Genomic DNA, 26,990 nt, shown 5'->3' on the forward strand with positions numbered 1-26,990 from the left:
CTGTCTTGAGAAACAAACAAACAAAAAGAAATTACTATCCTTTCTTAAAGGGGTACTTCACCTTTTTATTCTGTCTTTGAAACTATTCTCTATGACACTGACTTTTTACTACAACTCTCTAAAAGCTGCTCTAGCAGCTTCTCTGAAAGGGTTCCCATACACTTCTTTCCTAGGTATGCAAGTCTCCACACAGCCCCTCATCTTAACATTTTTTCTGTGGGTCTTGGCTTTTTGAACTGTTTTGTGCTATTTTCTCAAGTTTATTAGTGAACTTTGTATAAAAGCCCCGATTCCACTGAGTAGGCAGATTTTCTTCTGTTGGTCTCCAAGCTATTTTGCTAATATTTGCTAATTAAATATATACATCTGACCTACAATTATTTCTTATCCACTCTCTCCTGAAACTCTAGCAGGGGTATATATGAGGAGTTGGTCCAGATTGGAGGATGACAGCTGCGTGTTTTTGTGGCACACAGCCTGGGGATGGCAGTGCGGGCAGCCTTCAGCTTTGTGTCCATCAGATCAAAGAACAAAAGGCAGTGTTTCCTCCCCAGACCTTCCTTAGCACTAGAGGAAGGCAGGCTTGACATACAAGTCCCATCAAGAAAGGAAGCCAGTCAGAGTTCCCGGTAAGACACACCAGAAAGCTGACCCACCTTGGAGAGCTGCCGCCTGAGGCTAAAGCGCTGGACCATGGTCGTGAGGATCTAACAAAGCGAGCTACCCAGCAAGGGTGTCTTTCTCTTCTTTTATTAAAACACAGCTTCTTGTGGGAAGTCACTGGCGGCACATTTGAAGGCTGACAGAGTTCGATGGATTCCCCAGGAGTCTCAGCAAACTTGGAAGCACTTCATTGTTCTGCGGAGACAGCACAGCCTAGGAGCGGCAGGCGGGGCGGATCCCAGCCCAGTGCCAGGCTCTCCTCTCCCTGCACTTCCTGTGTCAGCTGGAGGGTCCAGCCGTAAGGACCACCCCTTCCCCTCCCGCCAACCTTCAGGCAGGGTGCCGAGTGCCACCTGAGCCTCGGGTCTTTGCTCTTGAGGCAGAGGCTGGAGATGGGTGGCGCCGGCCGGTAAGGCAGCATCTGCTGCCCTGTTCTGGAGTTGGGGATCGGCCTCCACCCAGGTAATCCCTGAGAATAGGGGAGAGAGGGAGGAGAGAAGGAGGTGGGAGAGCCTGCCGCCACCAGCTCCAGCTCCAAACGGAAACTCCTCCCAGCTGACTCGCAGCTGTGCGGCTTTGTCTAGCATAATTGGCCAAGCCTTTCCTCTTATTCACCGGGAGGGCTCCTTCGGGAAGGAAGGTCAGGTGCAGGGAGCATTCTTGGATGGTGACTACAACTTCAGGTTCAAGTTAAAGGCTGAGACGGCCTCCAGAGGTGAATGTCCTTTCTTGTTGAAACAAAGTATTAAAAAACAAACAAACAAAAAGCCCCAAACCAAAGCAAACCAAACCGAACCAAAAGGAACTGGCATACATACCAAATAAACCAGCTTAGAGTGAATCAGTACAGGTAAAGGGAAGCAGAGTGACAACCTCAAGAGAGATCTCAACGATCCCCTTCCAAATGAGGACAGAACTTGTTGGCACCCTCTGGTTTTGTGTTTACCATGCTCTCCATTCCTGTAAGCAGGATTAGACCCTGCACCTTCTCAAGTTTGTGCTAGTGTCAGGGCTTTTCAGATAAATGAGGAACCTTCTCTAAAAACCTCAAAATAATTATGAGAAAACTAGAGTGTTATTATATCCTTCAGGAAAGAAAAGTAGAAAAATTAACTTGAAAACAAAAGAAAGTTTCTTTTAAGGCTATTCTCAATTACTCCTGTCCTCTTCACTGGCTTCCAATTACCTACAAATAGGATCCAAGATGCTTTCATCTCAAGGTAGAGAGACACAGCATTTTTTGAATCACTGACAAATTCAAACCAAGGCAGGTTCCAAAAACATACTGCACTTGCAATGTAAATGAAAAACCTTGCCTCTTAAAAATCATTAACAGAAAAGGTGTGTACAGCTTAAACTTAACAAAGAAACAAAGCTTCAAAGTTGAAAGCAACTATGACTAAAAGTGAAAAATGGCCCATGTTGCAAACATAGCCCGATACTGAAACTAACATTAAAAAAAAGTGGCTCTCAACCTGTGGGTCAGGACACCTTTGCAGGTCACAGGGGTTGCATATCAGATATCCTGCATGTCAGATATTTACATCACAATTTATAACAGTGGCAAAATTACACTTATGAAGTAGCAACAAAAATAATTTTAGGGTTGGGGGTCAGTACAACATGAGAAACTGTATTAAAGGGTCACAGTGTTAGAAGGTTGAGAACCACTGGATTAAGACAATTTCAAGTGCAAAGTTGGCTGACAGTGAAGTGAGCTTTTTTTTTTTTTTTTCTAATGGCTAAGTGGCGGCGTTAGTACTTCAATTTTCTTCTCACAGAAAATGAAAAAGAGTCCCCAGGCCTGAGCTTGGTGGCACACCCCCCTTAACCCAGCACTTAGGAGATGGAGCAGAAAATTATGAGTCTAAGGTCAATCTGGACTGTACGGTAAGACACTGTTTGAAAGAAAAAAGTCTGCTTGAAAAGGTGTATGTGTGTGTGTGTGTGTGTGTGTGTGTGTGTGTGTGTGTATGAGAGAGAGAGAGAGAGAGAGAGAGAGAGAGAGAGAGAGAATGAGAATGAGAATGAGAACGAACCAACACATGCATGTCTGGAAACATGGTAATCTAAAACCAAGCCCACATTACAGTTATAAGATTCTTTCAAAAATAGAAATAGAAGCAGGTTAAAAAATACGTCCAAATACAACAGACAGTACATATTAAGTATCAATCATAAACTGAGGAGGGGAGAAAGCTGGGGATTTAGCTCAGTGGTACAACACCCAGCACTGGGTAGCATTGGGTTAATAAAAAGAGACAATAAGAATCACAACTGAAGTGAAAGGAGTATAAATGCTTAACGTTCCAGAATGTAAGAGGACTTAAGGTTAAAGAGATCAAACTGTTTCTCTTTGCAGTGGAAACTTATTCGTTTGCCTAGTAAAATAAAGACTAATTTCTTTGATGCAACTAATTATGTTAAAATATTATGAATGGACGTGAAATTGGGTCCTTAGTTTAAAAAAATAAAAGACTTAAAACAAAAAAGATCCTTAACTTTACCTTACCTGAGCCATTAGGGAAAAAAAAATTACAATCTCCAAATCTGTCTTATTTTGATGAATGGGAAACTTTTTGGGATGAATAGACGATAACAAAGAACAAAATAATTCAGCAAGAAAGGCAGAAACATAACCTAGACAAAGCCCACAGCTTTATAATCTCTCACACTCTAGAAGTCAAATAACAAGGCCCTTATTTTTGTAGTTTGCCACAAAAAAACAGTGGAAAAAAAAGACAAGAATCTTCCACAGAGTCATAGAGGTCAAACATCCTTTGTGAACTAGTTAAAGGTGTGCACTCGGTTCCTAGAGCCACACATACGAACTATGTTAATCACCATCGCAGTATTTACATACATTCCAAATGGATGAAAAACACAAACTGCATAACTAGAGTTCCAGCCATGACTAAAGAAGACTCGGATCAGCACTTAGCAATTTTGTTTTCTGTTTTTCTTTGACATTTTTGCCCTAATTCCCTTGCTTGTCAAATAATCTACTTCTAAAGCTGGCAAATAGTCTATATATGCTGTCAGTCTGGCTAAAAAACTTTTTACATTTTTTGTTATCATTGTAGAAAAAAAGAATTGTTCGTTTTGAATCAGTATCTGTAACTACACTTAGAAAAGGCAACATGAACTTTTGATGTTTTTCTATTCATGTATAAACGTAATCAAAATGAAACAAAAACCAGGTAGGTATGGCACATTCCTTTAATCCCAGAATTTGGGGAGGCAGAGGCACACAGATCTCCATGAGTTCAAGGCTAACCTGGTCTATACAGCAAGTTCAGGAGCAGTTTGAGAACTTGAATTTCCACATTCTAAATTACAGGTGGGTTTATCTAAAGCTAGGCACACCTAAAGTACTTTAGCTATGGTTCCCTCACCTCTTTGGTGTCCTGTCTTAGAAAAGAGTTAGATGAAATAAATTGTATTCTTTCAACCCCAATGTGGGTTTTAACCAATTGTTTTGTGATAATCAAGTAGAAGTAACTGCAGTGCCAGCTACCAATCAATCAATCAAGTTGTAAGAATATAATCAGACTTCATTATGCAATATACATAATTTCAGAGCAAGCCCTTTGGATACCAGACATTTAGAAATGGGATGAAGCATACCCTTTAGAAGAGTACAATCTGGGATGGAAATGGAATACTTAACATACCAGGTGTTGCATAACAACAGTGTTACTAGGGATAGGAGATATAAAGAGTGATAAACTTCAAGAAAGAAAAAGTCTGGAAGCTTGAGTCTTCAAGTTTTTGTAAATGGAATTTTGTAAATGGAGGAAGAGTAAAAGCCATTAAGACAGCTTGCTCTGGCATAGGTCTGTGATCCCAGCACTAGAGAGGCGAAAGCAGGAAGATCAAGAGTTCAAGATCAGCCTGGGCTATGTGAGGCCCTGTCTCAAAAAAAGAAAGAGGGAGTGTCCCCACAAGAAAAGACACAAATGGAAATATAAATATTATTAAAATTTGGTTGCTAATTTAAAATTTAGTTTCTAAAATTCACACACATGTAAACCAATGTCTAAAAACTGTTGCAAAAAATATATTTCTTTATTATCTGCCTTTTAAGCAAGGGATGAAGTCAATACCCAGAAATACTCATCAATAATGCTGCCAGTCTTAGGGTTCCTTATGCAATTTGGGGCTCTGAAGTGTTAGAGAGTTTTGCTATATAAAACAAATTTGCTACAACGACCTCATTATAGGTGATGGATTCGACGCTTTATCTACCTGAGGCAAATTAACTTCTGCAGTTTGTAAAAGGCCAAGCAACTGTCAGTGTAAAACAGCCCTGGAAGTAACACAATTCATTAAGTCGTCAGAAGTTAAATTATGCTCATGGCAAAACAAACAAACAAACAAACAAACAAACAAACTCTAATTCATTCTGTAGCTTATTAGCTGACTTAAGGAGCAGTCACATTTACCAGATCAAGTTTTCATGTTAGTAATCTCTACATGCTCGCTAAGATACATTAAAACAGTTGGCTAATTTTGTTTTTAGTAAAAACAATGCTTGATGCTGGGCATGGTGGCACATGCCTTTAGTCCCAGCACTCAGGAAGCAGAGGCGGGCAGGTCTCTGTGAGTCTGAGGCCAGCCTGGTTTACAGAGCAAGTTTCAGGACAGCCAGGACTACTTAGAAATGTCTTGTCTCAACAACAACACAAAAGCAATAAAGTGAAACAAGAGCGATGCCTGACGTTCTGTTTTACTCTCCTCCAAACCTCATGGTATGCATTATCTTCAACGAATGAATGAAAGGAAACAGAAGGTAGTTTGATGAGACACCAGTGCAAGTGTATGCAAGGTTCCACATACACACTCCACATACAGTAATATATATAAACAAACTCTAAAATTGCTAAAACACTGTAGCTTCTCTTATCCATCAGCCTTACTGCAAAAGCCCTGATCTATTTAAATTCTACCTGTTCTTCTTTTCCATTGTAAAAATTAACTTTATTGTTTTTGTCACTTATTTTCCATTTATAAATGGCTGTTTATGATTTAATATTTCCCAGTAAAACATGTTGTTTATAAAAATTTAGAAAATAGGTCAGACGTGGTGGGCATACATGTAATACCAAAACTCAAGAAGTTGAGGCAGGACCAGCCTCTGCAAGACCAGGCCTGGTTTACCTGGAGAGTTAGAAGACAACCTTTGAAAAGTTGGGAGGCTTGGAGAGGTGGAGGCCTCTGGGAGGGTTTGGGGGTGGAGTGGTGGTGAAAAGATTGGCTGTCTTAGTAATCACACGTGCATGAACGGGAATGGAAAAGAACACCGGTGAAGAGATGAATGAACAAGACACTACCCTGCAGGCACCAGAACAACAGTGAAAGTGCTTAAGTCCCGATACATGGTTAAGTATTGGCATTTTCTGTGTCTGACAAGTGTTTATCTCTGCTACTCATTCTTCATGCCAGATCCAGCGTCACAGTTTCTAGTAGCTGTGAGGGTGCTAAAGGGTGTGTGTGTATGTGTATGTGTGTGTGTGTGTGTGTGTGTGTGTGTGTGTGTGTATGTGGTTGCTTGAAAATTATCTGTTTTACACACTACATGTACATGATCATATCTAGAAATGGAGTACTACACAGAGATAGAAAGATGCAGCAATCCTTCAGTCATTAGCTTGAATCTACTTGAGGTAAATTGATCCTACTTCATGTCTCCCTGTTAGTTTAACCTCTTGGTGTCGGTTTTATATGAAGTAAACAGTACGTCTTACAAACTCTCCTAAAAGATGGAAACAGTTTAAAGTCTTTTTTCTAAAATAGTTGGCTACAGAATTGGGAAATTACAAAATACTGATATAAAAATCTGTCTGGTAGTAGTATGTTTTAATTCTACTTTCTGTTAGTTTGCAAGTGCTAAAAATAATAATTCTGTGGAAGTCAAAAAAAAAAAAAAAAAGACAACCTTTGCTATAGAGTGAAAACCTGCCTCAAAAAGAAACCAAAAGAGCCAGTAAATAAGTAAATTAATGTTCACAAAATTTAGACAATCAGTATACAAAGAACAAGATAAAGTCATTCATAAACCAATTAGGATACTGAAGTGATATGATAAATTTAGATTGGGTTTTTTATTTTTTAAATCTGTAATTAGTTTTTGAGTATTTATTATAATCACTGTTATCCACACCCTTTATTATAAATTTGGGTATATATGTACTTACAAAGACAAACAATGTTATCTATAGTCACAAATTTGTTGGTTTGGCTTTCTAACCCAGCTTCTATTGTATCTCCTCCAATTCCCTCCATTCCCAGGGTCTTCTAATGTAGGCCTGGTTGACTGGCCCACTTCTGGACCTCTTTACATTCTTGCCTCAGCCTCCTAACTGATTTGAAACTCCTTTTTGAAAAAAAAAAAAATCAGTGAGAGATGCTGGTCACAAGATAAAAAATTTCAGTTAGGTAAGGAAATAAATTTAAGAAATCTGTTATATAATATGAAGACTAAAGTTAGTAACAGTTATTACTTATTTTTCTGTAAAAACTTTTTAAGTATTCTTTCTATAAAAATATTAGCTGTGGTAATATCCATGTTAATAAGCTTATTTTAGCTATTCCATAATATATGTGTATACCTAAACACACACATATATATCAAAACACCAATGTATATGATCAATTGTACAATTTTGTCAATTAAGATATGAAATAAAATGTTGAATCCAATAATTTATTCCTAAACCATTTTCAGTACATCTGGCCTACACATTTTACATATATTGTTTTCTGTTGTTGTCAAGTATCTTACAATATGGACAAAGAGCAGTCTACCTAACCACTCCGAATGACCTTTAGAGTATTCCCACATTTCTGCTGGTATAAACAACACTGCCTATACAGGGCTGCAGGAGTGAGCTTTTCAAGCAGTTCTTCAGGGCTGATACTGAAACAGGACCCAACACTACAGTTCAGGTTTTCCTGAAGCCTCATCCACTTCAGTTCCTCATTATTTCTGCTGCTTCTCAACTCACAGAGATCTCTGGAAAACTGATCCAAGTGCAGATAGTTCTCATACTATGTATAGTAGGAGCTACTTGGCTCCCTACTGTTACGTGGTTTCTTATGCATTAAGGTTGCTTCTCATACAATTAAAAAATGAGCACTTTGTGGGTTGGAGTGATGTGGTTAAGAGCATTGGCTACTTTTGCAAAGGACCTGGGTTCAGTTCCCAACACTTACACAGTGGCTCAGGACCATTTGGAACTTCAGTTTCAGGGGATTTGATACCTTCCTCTGACCTCTGCAGGCACCAGGAATGCACATGGTACACATGCAGGCAACACACACATAAAATAAAAAATGATATGATTAAAAAAAGCTTTGAAGGAATGCCTCGTTTTCTCCATGTTTCAACTGCACAGTGCCACCCATGTGCATCCTGAACAACTAATAGTCCTGGACTGTTGGGAAATCCTTAAAAGATATGTGATGACTGCTATTTCATTCTTTCATTCCACTAAAAAAATGGTATAAACTATAAAGTTGCATTATCCATAGTTTATGGATTTATTTTCTGTTTGTAGGTATGAACTTTATAGAGGAAAAAAAATGAAATGGCTTACATAGGCCATGATTTCTCTATAATTTTTTTAACTTGTAAATGTTGTGCATGTTAGTTTTATGGCAACTGGACACAAGCTAGGGTCACTAGAGAGAAAGGAAGCCTCCAATGAGAAAAATGCCTTCAAAAATTGGGTTGTAGACAAGCCTGTAAGGCATTTTCTTATTTAGTAATCAATGGCGGGGGGCCGCCCATTGTGGGTGTTGACATCCCTAGGCTGGTGGTCCTGGGTTCTATAAGACAGCAGGCTAAACAAGCCAGTAAGCAGCACCCCTCTGTGGCCTCCAAATCAGTTCTTGCCTCCAGGTTCCTACTCTGTTTGAATTACTGTCCTGACTTCCTTTGATGATAAACAGTAATATGTAAGCATAAGCCAAATGAACGCTTTCCTTCCCAAGCTTCTTGGTCATGGTGTTTCATCATAGCAATAGTAACCCTAACTAAGATAAATATATAAAGACAAAGAAGTTCTTTGGCAGTATTGATAGTTTAAAAGTGGTATCTTTAAGAAGGCATACAAGGAAACCATGGGCTAACCTTCATTCAGAGATTTGAAGTTTAAAATAATACTCAGACAGTAGGGACACTAGAATTTTAGAAACCAACTGAACTCTAACATCCAGAGTGCTGTAAAAGCAAGTAAGTAAAAAGACAAGGAAAACCTCTGACATTTGGTATGCCGTTTACAACCTTCCCTTCCACACAGCACATCAGAAAAGCAGAGGAAACCCTGCATACAGGATTCACAGTACCTTATCCCAACATACACTACTACACAGGTCATAATATGCCACATTAGACTGACCTCACCAGCTCTGGAGGGAAGCAACACCTTCATGTCTGGAGATGAAGCACACAGAAGGAGCTGAACAAGCAGGGCTTGCTAAGGGTGTTCCAATTTGGTGCCATTACATCACAATCTTTATCCAATCCTAGGTCCCCACCTCTATCTACTCCTAAAGCCTGGCATAACACGTCAGCTTAACTCTCCCTTTTGGTTTTCTTTTCTCTGGAGGAGGGGAGCTCCAAAGGAAGGTAAAAACTATGCTACATAAACCTGTATTCTTTTCTTACTCTGTGAAGGGCACGTACAAAGAAGATTTTTCTTTTCTTCCCACAGCACAATACCAGGGTGATACAAATCAAGCATGGAAAAAGACTAACTTCTGACTTATTACCCAAGGGACTAACTAGTTTTTGTGTTAGCTGATTTAACCCACTTAGAAAGGACACCAGTTTTAAAGCCAGTGGAAAATGGCAAACTAGCATGTAAGAGCTGCAGTCTTGAATGATATCAGGAGAAAGCAAGAAATCAGGAAAAACAAAACAAAACAAAACAAAACCATAAAACAGAACAACATACAAACACACAAACAACCCTTCAAAACAAAACCTGAAAGGTTCCAGTCTGTTTTCTGGAAAAAGCCTTCTATGTAAAAAGCCAGGACACAAAGACTGGGATAGGTGGCTATAAATCTCCAAATCCCAGCATAGGAATAAGGTATACAATGAAAGTGAGCCCAGAAATTTGAGGCAAATATAGCAAAACCCTAAGAAGGGAAGGGGAGGAAAAATGAAGCATGGCTCAGCTATAGAAACAAAGCAAAGTCTCCAAAGAAATGATCTATGAGCTGTCCATAAGAAAAGTCAGTATAAATGTTAAAAAACAAAAAAGTTCAGTGGGTAAAGGTGCTTGCCACTGAACTTGAGGATCTAACGTTTATCCCCAGAACCCATTCAGTGGAAAGAGAACCAACCGCCATTAGTTGTCCTCTAACTTCCACATGTGCACTGTGGCAAGTATGTGCCATGGTATTTGTGCATGTATGCATAGGCACACTCCTGTGCATACACACACACTGGGAGCACCTGAAGCCGCTTTAAAAGCAGGGCTGACTCAAATGCTTAAACATATTAGCTCACCATTTTAGTATAAACTAAGGGTAATGAACCAGGGGACAGCTATCTAATGAGACTGAATCAACAAGCCAGAAGGATTCTAGGCAGACTAATCCTGCTGAGGGCAGGAGTTTTAAGGACAATGGAACTGAACCACAAACTGAGAATTTCAGTCTCTCCGCTGGTCTTCCAGAACACAAGAATCCACCACAAGCAGCCATCAACAAACACAAAGGCAAAGGGTTAAATGAAGAAAAAACAAATAGAAGACCTATAGATACTAAAATACAAGGGTCTGAGAACAAAACCAACCAACCAACCAACCAAACTGGCCTAATTACTCCATAGCAAAATCTATCAGCATACAAGTCCTCACAAAAAAATAATGTCCTACACGAGCTCTCTTAAGTGTGAGGAGAAAACCATGGTTGACCAGATATTTGAGACAGGTTTAAAACATGTAAGACTAAAGCAAGATTTAGGAGAGAAGACATACATTAAAGAAAGCAAAAGAAAATATTCCCCAAAGACAAAAGAAAACAAATTTGTAAAATAAAACATGTTGCTTTAAAAACAAACAGTCAGAGCAGGTGCAGTGGTACACACCTTTAATCCCAGCACTTGGGAGGCAGAGGCAGGAAGATTATCTGAGTTCAAGGCCAGCCTGGTCTACAGAACTAGTTCCAAGGCAGAGAAATCTTGTTTGTTTTATAAAACAAAACAACCAGTCAGGTGACCAAAACAAACAAATCACTTGAGAAATTAAAACAAGCTGCCCCCTGACATCTGAGCTGGCACACACACACACACACCAAGTAAACAAACAAACAAAAAATATAGTTATTGAAAATGTCTATGGGGAAATTATTTTTAACCCACAATTCAGTACTCAGCCAAACTAGCAATGAAGTGTGATAAAAATAGAGAAAATCAGAATTGGTTTAATTTCTGCCCTCTTTTTGTAAGTGTTCTAGAGAACATGCTTTGGAATAAACCAATGTAGACAGAATACCACATCAAGACAATAAGGATTCTGTTATTTATTAACAGATTTAAAAGTCCCAGAACAAAAGGTTGTACCAATCCTACAGAACAGTCAATTCTGACTAGAGGAAAAGTGAGAGCTTCTAGAAATACATTTTTAAGAAAAAGATAAAACCAAGAAAAGAACATGATATTTTGAAACTATTAAAGAGATTTATAGGTTTTAGAATTTGGAAATATCCAATAATAATTATAACAAAATTTAAAGTAATAACTTCATGGACAATGGCACTGCCTAAAGGGGGAAAGAAATATATTCATATTGGTATGACAATAACAGCACACTGAGTTTAAAACACGTATGGGGAGGGGAGAAAAAAGAAGAGAGCGAAATTATCAGCTTCAATGAAGTAAAAATAGAATAAGCAAAGTACCTTAGATAAAGTCCAGAACAAAGTTAAAAAACAACAAAGTTGTCCGAACAAAGTGGGGAGTGAGTCAGGAAAATTCTCATCTTAATTTCTCAAACTCTGCAGGGGCTTAATTTCTTTTTCTACTATTTTATAGTAATAAACATAGTAATGAAAATACACTTTCCCTGACATTAGGTATGCCGCTGAAATACCTGTATGTGAGCATTCTGAAACCTAGATGGTAGTAAGTAACCCTGTGGAAATAAAAATAATATTTTCACATACAGACTACTTCATATTCCTAGTGTTGACAAGCAAAAAAGGATTTTTAAAAGACTCCATCCATCCATTCATTCATTCATTCATTCATTCATTCATTCATTCATTCTGTACAGTGTACAGTGTTCTGGCTGCAGGCCAGAAGAGGGCACCAAATCTCATTATGGATGTTTGTGAACTATCAAGTGGTTACTGGGAATTGAACTCAGGACCTTTGGAAGAGCTTCTCTTCAGCCCAAAACCTTTTAACTAGTTGGTTTCAATAACTCTCTGAAGTATTACGGTGCATATGCAAAAAGCTTTAACCTCCAGCTTCTACTTTTCCTATAGCCAATCCGCAACACTGGTCTTAGGGCCACAGTTCAGTCTTCTGTCAGGGCTTTTCAGAGCTCCATCTGACTCTTAAAATAGTACTTGAATAATACAATACTGTAACACCACACACTGTGAATGATACAAGACACAAACTAAGCCAAAGAAAAAAGTCATCAGTGTGAAAATCATAAAGGAAAGAGAGAAAGTGTTTACAGAAAATGAATGCTTAAAACATTCAAAATTACACAAATGTAATGGCTTTTGATCTTTTCCAGTGACTATCACTGCCTTTTACAAAGATTTTTTTTTTTTTTTTTTTTTTGGTGGTGAGGGGAGGTTTCCAATAGTACCTAATTTTTTTCTACTAAAGCAGTAAAAAAATTTTACTCAGAAAATATTTACTTAGAAAAATACAATAGCTGTGAGCCATATATCTAAATGAGATAAGTAATTTAATTTATTGGTTTTATTTAATAAGACACATGAGCTATAAACCCTTGTAACAACAAAAAGGTCAAGGTTATTATGGATTAGTGTGCCAATCTACAAAGCTCTACTCTAGTGCAGCAAATCCAGTGACATAAAACCATGAGCAAAATACAAGGGGCATGCACACCTAGCAGCAGCAGCCGGTGGACCCCAAGCAGGTGACCCTGTGACCGACATTCTCCTGTCATCGGCTCGGAAACCCTTTCTCCCCAGGCTCACAAAGCTCTAACCTTCTGACAGCAGAAAATAGTACTAGCACTTCTCTACAGGCCGAGAAGCTGAAGCAAACTCAAAGGACATTACAGACCTTAAGAAATACATTTCTAGAAGGATCTATTAATCCAGTAAGTATGACGTCTAAGGAAAACGGAGAATGGAGGAGCACTGAATTAAGCAGAAATGTTTTGTCATAGTCACACTGATATAACAAACTTGTGTGCACATTTATCTCTTGTACTTTGCATCAGCACAAAAGAGGACAGGTCCATGGAGCAGGCTACAGTTTCAATATGAAACGTTCCTTCCAAGCTTGTGCTTGGAATGTTTGCTGCCTGGCTGATGGAAGATTATAAAAGACTGTGGGAAGCTTCAGGAGATGGGATGTAGCTGGAGGAAACCGTTCATAAGGAACAAGCCTCTGTGGTATATTACAGCCCTGACCCCCTGCTATCTAGTTCCATTTTCTGTCTGCCATATAAGCTCTTGGGCCACATGCTTTTGCTGCCATGACATCCTACCTATGCACACAGGGATAAGCAAACATGGGACTGACCCCTGTGAAACTGTGAGCCCAAGTACATCCTTTCCCCCTTAGATTGTTTCTGATAAGTATTTTTCCACAGCAGTGAGAAAGTAAATTGCTTGGAGTAGAAATCATAGATATCTCAGCCTAGAAGAGGATATAGTTGTAAGCTGATAAACTGGACCATCAGGCAAAAGTCCTTACCACCAAACATGACCATTTAAATTCAATACTAGGAACTCATGGTGGAAGGAAAGAAGTGACCCTTGCAGGTTGTTCTACCCTACGCTATAAAAAGGTTGTTTCAACATCCATTTTCCCAGGGGCTTTATACACTATGAGGTTTTTCGTTGTTGTTTTTGGTTTTTTTTTTTTTTTTTTAATTAATAAACCATGTGTGCTCTGGAGGCCTATGTATGCTCTAATAGGCTTCCATTTGACTGGAGTTCTAGAAAATATACCCTCAGAAGATGCATGAAGAGAAGGCAGGAAAGATCCTGTGTTACAGTGATACACTCCGTAGGAACTGAAGCAGAGGCCATGGAGAAATATTGCTTGCTCAACACTTTCTTACACACCCCAGGACCACCTGCTTAGAAGTGGCTCTGCCCACAACTGGCTGGGGCCCCAGTAATTATCATTCAGCAACTAACAAAATGCACCACAGGCCAATCTGGTGGAAGCATTTACTGAACAGAGGTTCCCTCTTCCAAAAATGACTAGTTTGTGTTAAGTTTACATAAAACTAGCCAGTACAATCTTTAATCTTATAGGTAGGATCCTATGACGTTTAATACTCAAAAGAGAGAGGAAAAGGTCTTATCTCTATAGACTAACAGCACTGAATTTCACTTAACTCCTTCTCCTAATATCTCCAAAACTTTAGTGTTTAGTTACAAATTATACACATAAAACTTTTTCTAGCACATACCATATAACAAAAATTGAAGTAAAAGGGGTGAAGTTTAAAAAATTGTGGGAGCTGTAGTGGTTTTTTTTCCCTCCCACATCCCATTTATTTTATATTGCAATGCACTTGGGTGAGTATTCAGACCAAGATTAAAAAGAACAAAAACAAATCAGCCAACAATATTTTATTTTCTACACATAGGCATTGTTTGAGGTAAAATATACATTGAGGGGAAGCTGAAGTTGCCTCCTGGCAATTTCACTGTAACTTTTTGATTGTAGATAGAATAAAAAGTAGGAAACAAGATTTTCCATTTGATCTAAATTTCTTTTTAAAAAGTAATTATCAGGTCTGAAACCTTACGTCAATTACTTGAGACCATTTTTTATCCTTTCATTGTTTTATGAATATTAGTTTGTAGTTCATTTAATTTTTTTGCCAATCTGCTTCCTTTCTGTACTTACAATGTACCGGTTACTCTAGATGCACCATAAAAACAGTCAATATTAAACTATCTGTGCAATGGAAGAACCAGCAGGAACTTAAGCCTCTGATGTCTACTAGCACTCTGGTCATGAAGTTTGAAATTTTCCCTAAGCCCTAATTAGTTCATTAAAATTTTTAAAAGATTCATTTATTCTGTGTTCCACCTGCATGTATGTCCATGTACCAAAGGGTGTGCACAGTGCCTGTGGAGGTGGAAAGAGAGTGTTGGATTTCCTGGAATCGGAGCTATGGATGGTTGTGAGCTGCCATGTAGATGCTGGGAACCAAACCTAGATCCTCTCCAACGGCAGGCAGCAAGTGCTCCTAATTCCTGAGCTATTTCTCCAAGCACTATTTACCTAATTTTTAAAAAAGACTCATTTATTTATTTATTTATTTGTTTGTTTGTTTGTTTATTATACATTATTCTGCCTACATGTACACTTGCATGCCAGAAGAGGGCACAGGATCTCATTATAGATGGTTCTGAGCCACCATGTGGTTACTGGGAATTGAACTCAGGACCTTTTAGTAGAACAGCCAATGCTTTTAATCTCTGAGACAACTCTCCAGCCCACTATTTACCTAATTTTAAGATAGGCTATCGGCCTGTAAACAACCTTACAAAGAATATTATCAACTATATCAGGAAAAGCTTGATTACTGAATGGTCTATTAAAAGTCAATATTGCCAAAGCAGGTTTCTTGGGATATTAATAGTTTCACAGGTATGGGTTTTGCCTTCATTACCTTTTCTAACTATAACTCTGAAATGTTGTGTTGTGGCTTGTTTAAGACTTTCATACTAAAATTCTCCCCACCTGCCCACCCACCCATATCCAAAATGCAGAAGTACCTCCCCCAAAACTGCTTATTCAGCTGGTCACCTCATTAAATAAGACATATTTAGACATTCTCAATAACTCTCTCTTAGTTTATTTAGAAATCTGAGCATATGCAACATCACTGCCACATTTTGATCGTAGTATTAAAAGGAACTCTATAACCAGATGTCTCAGCGAGTTCCAGCCTCTTCTGCCCAAACCTCAGAGTCCACATAAAAGCTGTGTGTGTTGGGCGCAGCACTCTTCAGGTAAGACAAGAGGCAGAAACAAGGGTTTTCCAGATATTTTCAAAGTCTTACCTATACACAAAGCAAGAGGCAGACATTAATGCAGAATGTGGGGTAGTTGTGTGACTTTTTAAATGTCAAGGTTCAAAAGTGAAAATCTCATCTGCTTAAATTGACCAACAAGATCTTAGGTCATGATGATGTAACATCCAACTAAGTAAATTCTTAGCCCATACTTGTCAATTTCTGAAATATACACTTTATAAGCCCACTTTTGTGCTAACTTGCTAAAGCTGCCTGCTTTTCTTAAGAATGCTGTGCTGTGATCACTGAGGGAAACAATTTACTCTAGAGACTGTCTTGTATTTAATGTCTGACCATGGTCTGTCTCTCCGAGTATTCATTATGAATCTTTATAGTGAGGTCTTGTCAGTGTTTTAGATAATGAGAATGGCAACCTCCTTGGGAAACCAAAGTTCTCTTAAGATTCAAAGTTATAATAAAGTACCAAGGCCCCAGTGAATAGAAGAGGAATTAGAAACCAGGTTTATGTTAAATTCCTTTAGAGATCCCTTTACCCTAAAGCATGTGACTACTTCTTAAGGTAATGAATAATAGGTTAAATTCATTTTGTTTGTTTGTTTCTTCTCTGTAGAGGCTGAGCTGGCTTCCAACTCATTTTCTTTCTCAGCTTCCCTAGTGCTGGGATTATAAGCAAGCACCACCACAAATGGCTAAAAATTTAAAGAATGGACTCCAATTTGCTTTATATTACATCTTCATCATAAAATTTGCTGTTTCTGAATGTAAGAAACATAATTCAGATTTGAGAAGCAAACACATACAACAAATTTAACTATGATGTTAAACTTTATACAGTTCGTTCATTTCTTTCATCTTTTCCAATTTCCTAGAACGTAAGTCTCTCAGGTATATCCAAAAAGGCTTCTTAAGATTTTATTAATATCCAAAATGTCTTCCTTTTCATTTATCAAGGGCAAAAACAACCTTTTCTATTTAGTTCCAATCAAACAACTACATTCAAGGCTGACTTTTTAAGAGATTGACTTATTTTATTTTCTATATGAGTGTTTTGACTGTATAGATGTCTGTGTAACACATTTGTGTGGTGCCCTTGAAGGACATAAGAGAAAGTCAGATACCCTGGAACTGTAGTGACAGGCGGTTGTGAACTGTCAAGTGGGTGCTAGGAACTAAACCTGGGTCCCTTACAAAAGCGGCAAGCACTCTTAACTGCTGAGCCACTTCTCTAGCTCCTGACATAAAATCTTTAAAGAAAAAAAATCTTCTGGGGCCATCATCTACATACTGGACAGCAGGACTCTCAGCAATTTCCTGCCAGCAACACTGGAATTACAAATGCACTCTGCCACATCTGGCTTTATGTGTGAGTTCTGGAATCTGAACCCAAGCCAAGCACTTCTGCCCACTGACACCTCCCTGGCTTCATCACATTCACATTATAGTATTTTAAATTTGTCTGCAGCAAAGGATATAACTACATACTCTAGCTCTAACAACCCCAAAGTTACTTGACTTGGCGATCAGGGTTTAGCCTATGAAGTATCTGTTACGGAAAATAAAAAGCCATTTTTCTAGTCCTGTATTATTAACTGTCTGTAAAACATTCCCTCGCAGGTATCAACAACCCAACCAATAATAAATATATAAAAAACAAAGACATTTGCTAGAGTTTATAAAAACTACACACAATTTTTCCAATGTTAATTGGGAAAATAAACAGTATTTTCTTAAAGTCTCTAAGCAAATCTTATTACTTAAAATTCTTTAACATTTAAAATTTCAACACTGTTCACTCCTACCTCTTCTACTGTTTGTTCTACAACTATAGTGATCAAATCAGTTCAAATTACAGGAGTAGATGCTTAATCCAGTCCATTCCTAAATATTCCCCAGTTCTTGCCTTCTCCTCCTGAACTGGCTTAGTGGCGCCACCTAGCGGAAGAAAACAAGAATTACCCTTTCTACTGCCTCACTTTTTCCCTGCAGAGAGCACTGGCTTACTGAATTTAATTATTGCTCAACTAATATTATTTTAGAAATTTCTTTAACATATGTATCTACCTCAAACCACTAACTGTTTATATTGCAGTCATAGTCAAGCATTATAAAAATTCTCTTTGTATCTATCCATATTGTAGTAAGTGAACCCCAAAGAGTCCCCAACTACAGCTCAATAAAGATAGTGCATTCCTTAATTTTGTCTCTGAAAGGAAAAATAGTTAATTCTAAAACAAAATGGTGAATTCTCAACCTCAATAACAATGATCAATGACTTCAAATTTTTTTCTTCAAAAGATCCAAGATTAGTATTGACCTTTTAAAATCCCTCTAAGTTTATTTTTTTCTTGAAATTTATGGCATTAATTTTTTTTTGCTATTTTATAAAAGCAGCAGTATGTAAACTGCAGGCTCTTGCTGCACTTTACTATGTAATTACTACTGTAGCAAGGAGCAGAGGGTGCAGTGTTCTAACAAGATGCTGGAAGAATGGACCCAGATTACACTGCTTCTTAAAATGTGATTTATGTAACTCCTGCCCTCCCAACAACACAGTAAGGCCTCATAACAAGGTAGTACACTGACATCAGTACTGCTAGTATCTCAAAGTGTTGATCTACAATTCAGGGACGCTTAAAGGATACTTAACCAAACTGGAATGAGGTCCACGTTTTTTTATTTTTTATTTTTAATAATGAAAAGGGTATCTCAGATTTGCATAGTGCACCTCAAAATTTGTATGAACAGTATAAATACTTGTGTATCCAAACATGTATATATGTAAAATGTAAGGAAAAGAACAAACACACTTTGGGAGGAGGGGTGACCTGAGAAAGTACCTTAGAATAGACAACATACAGATAAGCTTATAAAGGTTCAAAGTGCTAACATTCAAACTACAAAAAAGTCTGAATACTATTGATAGATCAAATTATTTTTTGAAGTTTTCCTTTTTATAATTTATTCTCTTTATATCCTATATCCTGATTGTAGCCCCCTCCTTCATCTTCTCCCAGTCCCACACTTTCTCCCTCTTCCCCCCTATTCCCCTCCCCTAGACCACAGAAAGGGTCCTCCCCTACCATCTGACCCTGGCTTATCAAGTCTTTCAGTACTGCTTGGATCCTCTTCCTCTGTGACCTGGCAAGGCCGCTCCACCAGGGAAAAGTGATCAAAGAGTGGGTAACAGAGTCCATGTCAGAGATAACCCCTGTTCCCCTTCCCTGTTCCCCTTACTAGGCAATCCATATGAAGACTGAGCTGCCAACTGGGCTACATCTGATCAGATCAGGGGGTCTAGGTCCTTTCCATGCATGGTCCTTGGTTGGTGCATCAGTCTCTGCAGGGGCCCCTGGGCCCAGATTTGTTGGTCTCCTTGTGGAGCTCCTGTCCCCTCCAGGTCCTTCCATCCCCCAACTCTTCCTTAAGACTCCCTGCACACAGCCCAAAATTTGTCTGTGAGTCTCAGGGGATCTGCTTCGATCCCCTGCTCAGCGGAGTGTTTCAGAGGACATCTATGGTAGACTCCTATCCTGTTCTCCCACTCTTCGACTGATTCTGGTATCTATTTTATTTGCCCTTCCGAATGAGAATTAAGCACCCTCCCTAGGGTCCTCCTTGTTATTTAGTGCCTTTATATCTGTGGATTTTAGTATGGTTATCCTGTATTATATGGCTAATATCCCCTTTTAAGTCAGTACATACCAAGAGTGTCTTTCACCAACCCTACATCCAACAGAGGGCTAATATCCAAAATACATAAAGAACTCAAGAAATCAAACACCAGCAAAACAAATAACCCAGTTAAAACTGGGATACAGAGCTAAACAGAGAATTCTCAACAGAAGAATATTGAATAGCAAGGAAACACTTAAGGAAATACTCAATGTCCTTAGTCATCAGGGAAATGAAAATCAAAACGACCCTGAGATTTCACCTTACACCCATCAGAATGGCTAAGATAAAAAACTCAAGGGACAACATATGCTGGAAAGGGTGTGGAGAAAGGGGAACCCTTTTCCATTGCTGGTGGGAGTGCAAACTTGTACAACCACTTTGGAAATCAATCTGGTGCTTTCTCAGAAAATTGGGAATAGTGCTACCCTAAGACCCAGCAATACCATACCTGGGCATATATCCAAAAGATGCTCCACCATACCAAAAGGACACATAATAGCTTTATTTGTAGCACCCAGAATCTGGAAACAACCTAGATGTTCCTCAACTGAAGAATGGATAAAGAAATTGTGGTACACTTATACAATGGAATACTATACCCAGCTATTAAAAACAAGGAAATCATGAAATTTGCAGGGAAATGGATGAAACTAGTAATAAGATCATCCTGAGTGAGGTAACCCAGACCCAGAAAGATGCACATGGTCTATACTCAAATTCTTTTATATATGTGTATGAAGCCCAGAGGTCTATGTTGGGTATCTTCCTCAACCATCCTCCAATTTCTCTGTTTAAATGTATAGCACGGTATTATGTACAAGAGGAGGATGTCACATGTCCTGATGTATTACTCTTTACCTTATTCAGCCAATAAGACCTAGCAATCCTGTCTCTATCTGTTCACAGCACTAGAGTTCCAGATGCACATATGCCCATACCCAGCTTTTTATCTGTGTGCTGGAGTGGGGATTTGAACTCAGGCTCTCAAGATTGCAGAGCAAGCATTCCCTACCCACTAAGCAATCTCTCTAGTCCCTCTACCTACATTTTTGAGATGGGTCTCTTAAAGAATCTAAAACTTGGCAGCTGGAGATGGCTCAGCGGTTAAGAGCACTGCCTGCTCTTCCAGAGGTCCTCAGTTCAATTCCCAGCAACCACATGGTGGCTCACAAACATCTATAGTGAGATCTGGTACCCTCTGCTGGCCTGCAGGCATACATGTAGGCAGAAAACTGTATAAAGAGTAAATAAATAATACAAAAAAAAAAAAAAAAGATTGAAAGAAAAAAAAGAAACATTAAAAAAAATAATCTAGAATTTACTGATTCAGTTAATCTAGCTGGCCAAGATGACCCAAGGGTCCTCCTATCTCATCTCCTCAGCACGGGGATTTCAGCTATGTGACACTGCACCTGGCTTCTTCTCTTAAGGTTCTGGGGACTAAACTAGGTTCTTGTGCTTGACTTAGCCATACCTCAAATGTTCAAGCTGGAGGAATGAACTATTATGAGAAAGAACCATTTCAAGTACTGCTTCTCACTCATCTGAAACATATACAATGGCCATGACCTCTGCTCTAAAAGTACTTAACCTTTTACCTTAAAGCTAACAAACTCTTTCAGCAAAATTTCTTTATTGTTCAGGCCTCTGGGACATTCTGCTCACGCATCTGAGTGTTGGTTACATCCTTAGGTCTTTAGTCAAGTAGCACACTCTTGGCAAGGTCTTTCATCACCTTCGACTTAAAAGAGTTTTTACTCTTTGTAACTGTATATTTCACACATATGTTTTATTCATCTATCTCCCATTTCTATATAGTAAACTGAAAAAGACAAAGTTTTTCCTCTGTCAGCTTTACTCACATGTGTGGACACCACCCTGCTAGCATATCATCACGCTAATTTAAAATACTCTTAGGAGCTAGGATCAGGTATTACACATCTAAACATCTACCATAACATTTTTTTCCAGAATGTCAGAGAATAGGTACTCTTATGTCTGGTCACAATGTTGAATGAGTATGAGATGGAAGGGAAAAGAAAAAGCGAAGTTCAGTCATTCTTATAAGCTCCTAAGGCAGCATACTTCTCTGGCCAATCCTAACCAATAATTATTTTTCTCTTATAATTCCCCTGGCCTTAAACTAACCCCCTTCTTTTACCCGAGTACACTTGTGTATTTATCTGGCTTCTATTTTTTTGGCCAGTCCCAAATCAAAGCACGTCTTTCTTACACCTGTCAAACTAATGATTCTCCTCTTCTCAGTGTATTTGTTATTTACTGCATACAAAGGGCTTAATAAGATTTTCTGTGTTCATGGATAAATTCATAGGCTAGGATTAGAGAATTCTCAAAGACACTGTGGAAGAACTGTACACACAAACAATAAATAAAATTGAACTGATTTTATAAGAAAGCCATTTTTTTTTAATTTGATAGAAAGGTCTAAAATAAAACCACTTGAATCTTCATAACTAAATGCCATTTGCTAATTTTCCCTATTATATACATAACTTATATAATTATTATATTGGCACTCAGGAAGCAGAGGCAGGTGGCTCTCTGTGAGTTCAATGATAGCCTAGTCTCCTGTGAGTTCTAGGCCAGGCATTGCTATATAGTGAGACCTGTCTCAAAAAAAAAAAAAAAAAAAAGTCTAATTACTTAAGCTCTGAAACATTCTAGTTGTGAAACGACTAGTTATGAAACCATGAGCACACTTAACTTCCTATGTTTCTGCTGTCTCATCAACAACAATGAAAAAGCAATTTATCAAAGCCAAGTACAGGGCTGTATGAACATCAAAGAGAAAATTACATGTGTTTAAACACTTTCTGTCACAGCATAAGCAAAAGATAATGGTGGTTATCATTTTTAACTGTCATTTGATACCATAAGGTATTTCTTAATTTCAAGAGCTATTTTAAGGTAACTATATTACAATTTAAGTATTTTCGTATTCTCTAATATATACTGAACAAATTATTACATTATAGCAAGCTGTATCACAGCATTATACAATGAGTAAAATTTATAGTAAAATTGTGATATAGAAAAATGCCTCTAAGAGTTTTAGTTGAAAACTATTCAGCATTAAATGAGTTTTTGTTTTTTTAAACATTTATAAAGTTGAGTAAAAAATAAATTGAAATTCCCTTCAATTTATTTTTTAAATGCTAGTATATTGAAAAAACCTACCATAATATTGGCAAAAGCTATCTTTATTTTTTTTTTCTTTTCCTTCCTGCATTTTTAAAGTTTTCTACACTGAGCACATTTCTTTAAAATTCAAAACATTTAGTTTTAAAATTTCAAATACAGAGCACTTTTGAGAAAACAATTACTTGTGACTATCAATCTGGCTTTGTGAACTCAAAAGCGATCCTTTAACTAACTGAACTGACCAAGTTTATTCTGCACATCTGTATAATGAGCATATGTGGAGATGAGGCTACTATTTTCACAGGTTTGTAAGAGTCTGAGTATGTTATTAAGGTTTTTCTACAAGGAAAAAGTGACCCCATAAACCTAAAGAAAAGAGGAAAACAGAACCTCTGGGCTGGGTAGCTGAGTGGTAAAGTGCTTGTCCAGAAGGTTTAATCCACAGGGCTGAATACACTGGGTGTGATAATTCAAGTTTAAAATCCTAGCTCTTGGGCTCAGTAGTGGTTCCACATACCTTTAATCCCAGCACTTGGGAGGCAGGCAGATCTCTGTAAGTTCAAGGTCAGCCTGGTCTACAGAGTGAGTTTCAGGACAGCAAAGGCTACACAGAGAAACCCCGTCTTGAAAAACAAAAACAAGAAAACAAAAAATCCTAGCACTTGGAGGTAAAAGCAGGAGGATCAGAACTTCAAAGTTGTCCTCTGCTACACAGTAAGTGTGAGGCCAGTTTGGACTACAAGAGATCTCTCTAACACCACACGATGGCTCAGTGGGTACAGGTGCTTACTGCCAAGCTTGATGACTAGAGTTCAGTTCCTGGGCCTCACACAACGGAAAGAGAGAACAAACTCCTACAAGGTTCTTCTCTAGCGTGCACACACAGTCTGATATGCCCCTCCACATATATAGAAATAAACATGAAAAGCAAAACTGCAGAACCTCCAATGATCAACATTCCATGATTGTTCTAACCAAATGTGATCTCTATCATCACATCAAAACCATGTTTTGCATACTGGTACAAGTAAATATGAATTATTTTCTTTATGTTTTTTTGAGACGTGGTCTCATACTGCACAGACTGGCCTAACAGACATTTGTTGTCAAACCCACTACACAGCCAATTTCTGATCCTCCTGCCTCCACTCCTGAGCATTGGGATTACCAAATGTGTACCACCAGACCCATTTTTATAAAATTTTTAAAAATCTAATGAAAACCAAAATACTACTTTAAAAACCAGACTGGTCATTTGCCATGAGGCTGTATGTGTGTGCATGTGCATGTTTATGAAAACATCAAGTTAACAGACTTACCCGTTCTGTAGTCGCCTCCTCTCCAGGTACACACACAGCAGCAGCACAAGCTATTTCTATCACAGAAGAGCTGGTAGGAGCATCAGTTGTGGATGAAGATCTAGGTCGACCTGACTGTATAACAGCTGCCACCTCTTGGCCAGATTTCCTGTTGATTTGGGGACTTCCCTTTGGGGCTTCTGACTTGCCCCGCCTACTATGCAAGCTTGTCCCTCTCTTCATCTTGGGTGGCACCCGGATCTGCTGCAGAACACGATTCAGAGCTGTGGGGTGGGTGGAGACACCATCAATCTCAGCACATGCGTTCTGACTGTCCAGATCCACCTCAGGCTCTGGATCTGCCTGAATCTGCTGCACATCGTGTGGAGACACTGATGACCTCCTGCGCTGGTGCTGGAAGAGATGCTTCAAGCCTTGGCCAATCACATTAATGTTCTCCAGAGCATTGTGGGTCATTTTAGATAACTTTTGTTCTGATTCTGTCTGCCTCCTGGCTTCTGCATCTTGAGATTTGCCTCCAGGATCAGGGTCCTCATACAACTGTTCACTGCCGGAAGGCTCCATCAGTAAGCTAATAAGCTTATTTGCAAACTCAAAAAATTTAAACACACCGAAACTGTCAAATTAGGTAGGCATTTGCTTCAACAGTGACTATGCATGCAGCTGTGACACGGAGGCTTCATGCCTACCTAATGTTAAAGAAAATAAAAAGAAAGAAAAAGGAAAAAGGAAAAAAAAAAGAAAAAAAAAACCTGTATCATATATCCATGCAGAAATACAGAAACATTACAGCTAAAACAAAGAAAAACATGCAACTAGCCAAATAAATAAGTACTATAATTAAGCAATCTTTAATCAGAAGATTAAAAGATAATTTTTTCAGATAATGGGTTATGCTACTTTATAGAATAAAAAGCCCAGAACAAGGACACAGAAAATGAAAATAGCAATATTAAAAAAAATGGATCCCTTACAAGTTTCAATATATGAAGAAGGATACTAAGAGGCCATCTTGGGATAGACACCATAATAACAGTTGGCAGGACAACCAGCCAATGCTTAGAAAAATCAAGAGAACAGACCATCCATTATGCTTACTCTTGCTGAGACAATTAAATTCTTTTTATTTATAATCACAGCTAAGTATCTACATGCTGAAACTCAGCAAATTAAGAGAATAGTGAGAGATTAATATCCCAACCTATGTGGATTTTAATAAAAAATTGGAATTTCTTGCTACCATCCATCCACATTCATCAAGCTCAGTAATAATTACAGGTGATAGGTTTACTCTTTTGGGAGGCCAAAACAAAGAAAAGTCTTGTAAACTGAATTCTTTACTGAAGTCAAAATAACCTGACGGGCCCCAATAAATGAGCAGTCTAGACAGATAGGTCTTCAGAGAGAACAGAGCTTTACTCAGTGCCAGCTGTCAAAAAGGGAGATTTGAAAGGGAGGGGGAACATACACACACCTGTAATCCTGGCACGAAGGAGGCTAAGACAGGAGGATGGAGGGTTCAAGGTCAATCTGGACTACAGACAGCAAGTTTTACGCCAGTCTGGGCTATATACGACACTGAGTCCTTAATTTAAAAAAAGCAGAAAACAGAGTCAAAAAAGTTCCTTCCTCAACAGCATTATTCTTGACAGAAGCCTCCAATCTATCTAAACTCAAAAACAAAGATGTAATGCAGTAACTTGTACAATGGAAGAGCAGACAAAAATGAAAGGTCAAAGGTCAAATACCAACCATAAGCCAGTATTAAACACAGGACGGGGAAGCTGAAACTAAGAGCATGATTGTCACGGCTACTGAAATCACATGCAAAAAGGAGGGGTGGCTGGGCAGGGATCAGATCTCTTTTTTTAATAAAAAGTGTTTTATTTTTATTGAGTTTGTGCAAATACATAAAATGATTGTAGAAATGAATAGAAGCTACAGGAGAGGACAAAATGTGTTACAGGAGGTTCTTGCTTTCTTTTCTCTCAATTTTTGTTGTTGTTTAGAAGGCTTTAATTTAAAACTCCCTACATTGCAATGAGTACCCTGAACAATCTGCCACTGCCAGTTCAGCCCTGTAAGTTCTTGTTCTGGGCTATGGGTCCAAGTGGCAAGGCAGAAGGCATAAATAAACTCATTTGTCAACACTGGCTACCAGCTGAGGGACAGGAAACATATCCACTCACACTTCATGACTATTCTCACACTTTCTCACCATAGGACAGGGACACTGGCACTGTAGCTCCATGGTCCCCATTCTTTCAAACCTGTTTCCTTATGTGCTGACTCATCATGACTCAAAAGTACAAAGAGTGACAGTTAAAAACGTTCATCTCTCACCAGTACTTTTCTACTTTCTAAATACCATATGTTTCTTCATTCCAGAAAAAGAAAACTGAGAGCAGCTGTTAAGAGTGGGTGAGCTCCCCGTCCTTCACTGAAATTCTTTGTGGCCCCACAGAAAACTTGATATATGACCTCTCCTATTCCTTTCTTAACTGTACACTTGCATTAGTTTTTGGTTTCCCTTTGAGACCACAAAGGGGAAAAACTCTTGTTGGCTTAGATGTAGTGCAGTTTTCTGGGGCTTTTTATGGGCAAAACCTTTTGTTTTGTTTTCCACACAGGGTATCTCTGTGTAGCCTTGGCTGTCCTGGATTAATTTTATAAACCTGGCTGGCCTCTATCTCACAGAAATCCACCTACCTCTGCATCCCTGAGTTCTGGAACTACAGGTGTGCATGCACTTGGCTTGTGAGCCAAACTTGCCAACAGTATGATGTTTAGTTATCCCGACCATCCATCTTAAATTTTCCTGGCAGACTAATAGTTACTGAATTTTATTAATCTTAGATTAAAAGTGCTGCGTGACCAAAATACCAGCACTGGTGACAGTATACATCTATCAATCTCTTCTCACACTAGGCTGCACAGACC

At 38.5% G+C, this 26,990-nt stretch overlaps 1 protein-coding gene across 2 annotated transcripts in view; it reads right to left on the minus strand.

Moving 5' to 3' along the window:
• Window positions 1-24,735, minus strand: part of Tmcc1 (transmembrane and coiled-coil domain family 1) — a 121,070-nt gene extending 96,335 nt beyond the window's left edge. Inside the window, exon 1 of one of the 2 annotated variants that reach the window (XM_055604193.1) lies at window positions 24,051-24,735. In XM_055604193.1, coding sequence (XP_055460168.1) covers window positions 24,051-24,614 — 564 coding nt within the window. In that variant the 5' untranslated portion in view covers window positions 24,615-24,735. Of the gene's footprint in view, window positions 1-656; window positions 696-24,050 lie in introns of those variants that run through there. The other variant, XM_055604195.1, reaches the window with a different exon arrangement.
• Window positions 24,736-26,990: the final 2,255 nt, after the last annotated feature.

This window comes from Psammomys obesus, unplaced genomic scaffold, assembly GCF_907164565.1.
Source record: "Psammomys obesus unplaced genomic scaffold, mPsaObe1.curated_primary_1811, whole genome shotgun sequence".
NCBI classification, from domain to species: Eukaryota; Metazoa; Chordata; class Mammalia; order Rodentia; family Muridae; genus Psammomys; species Psammomys obesus.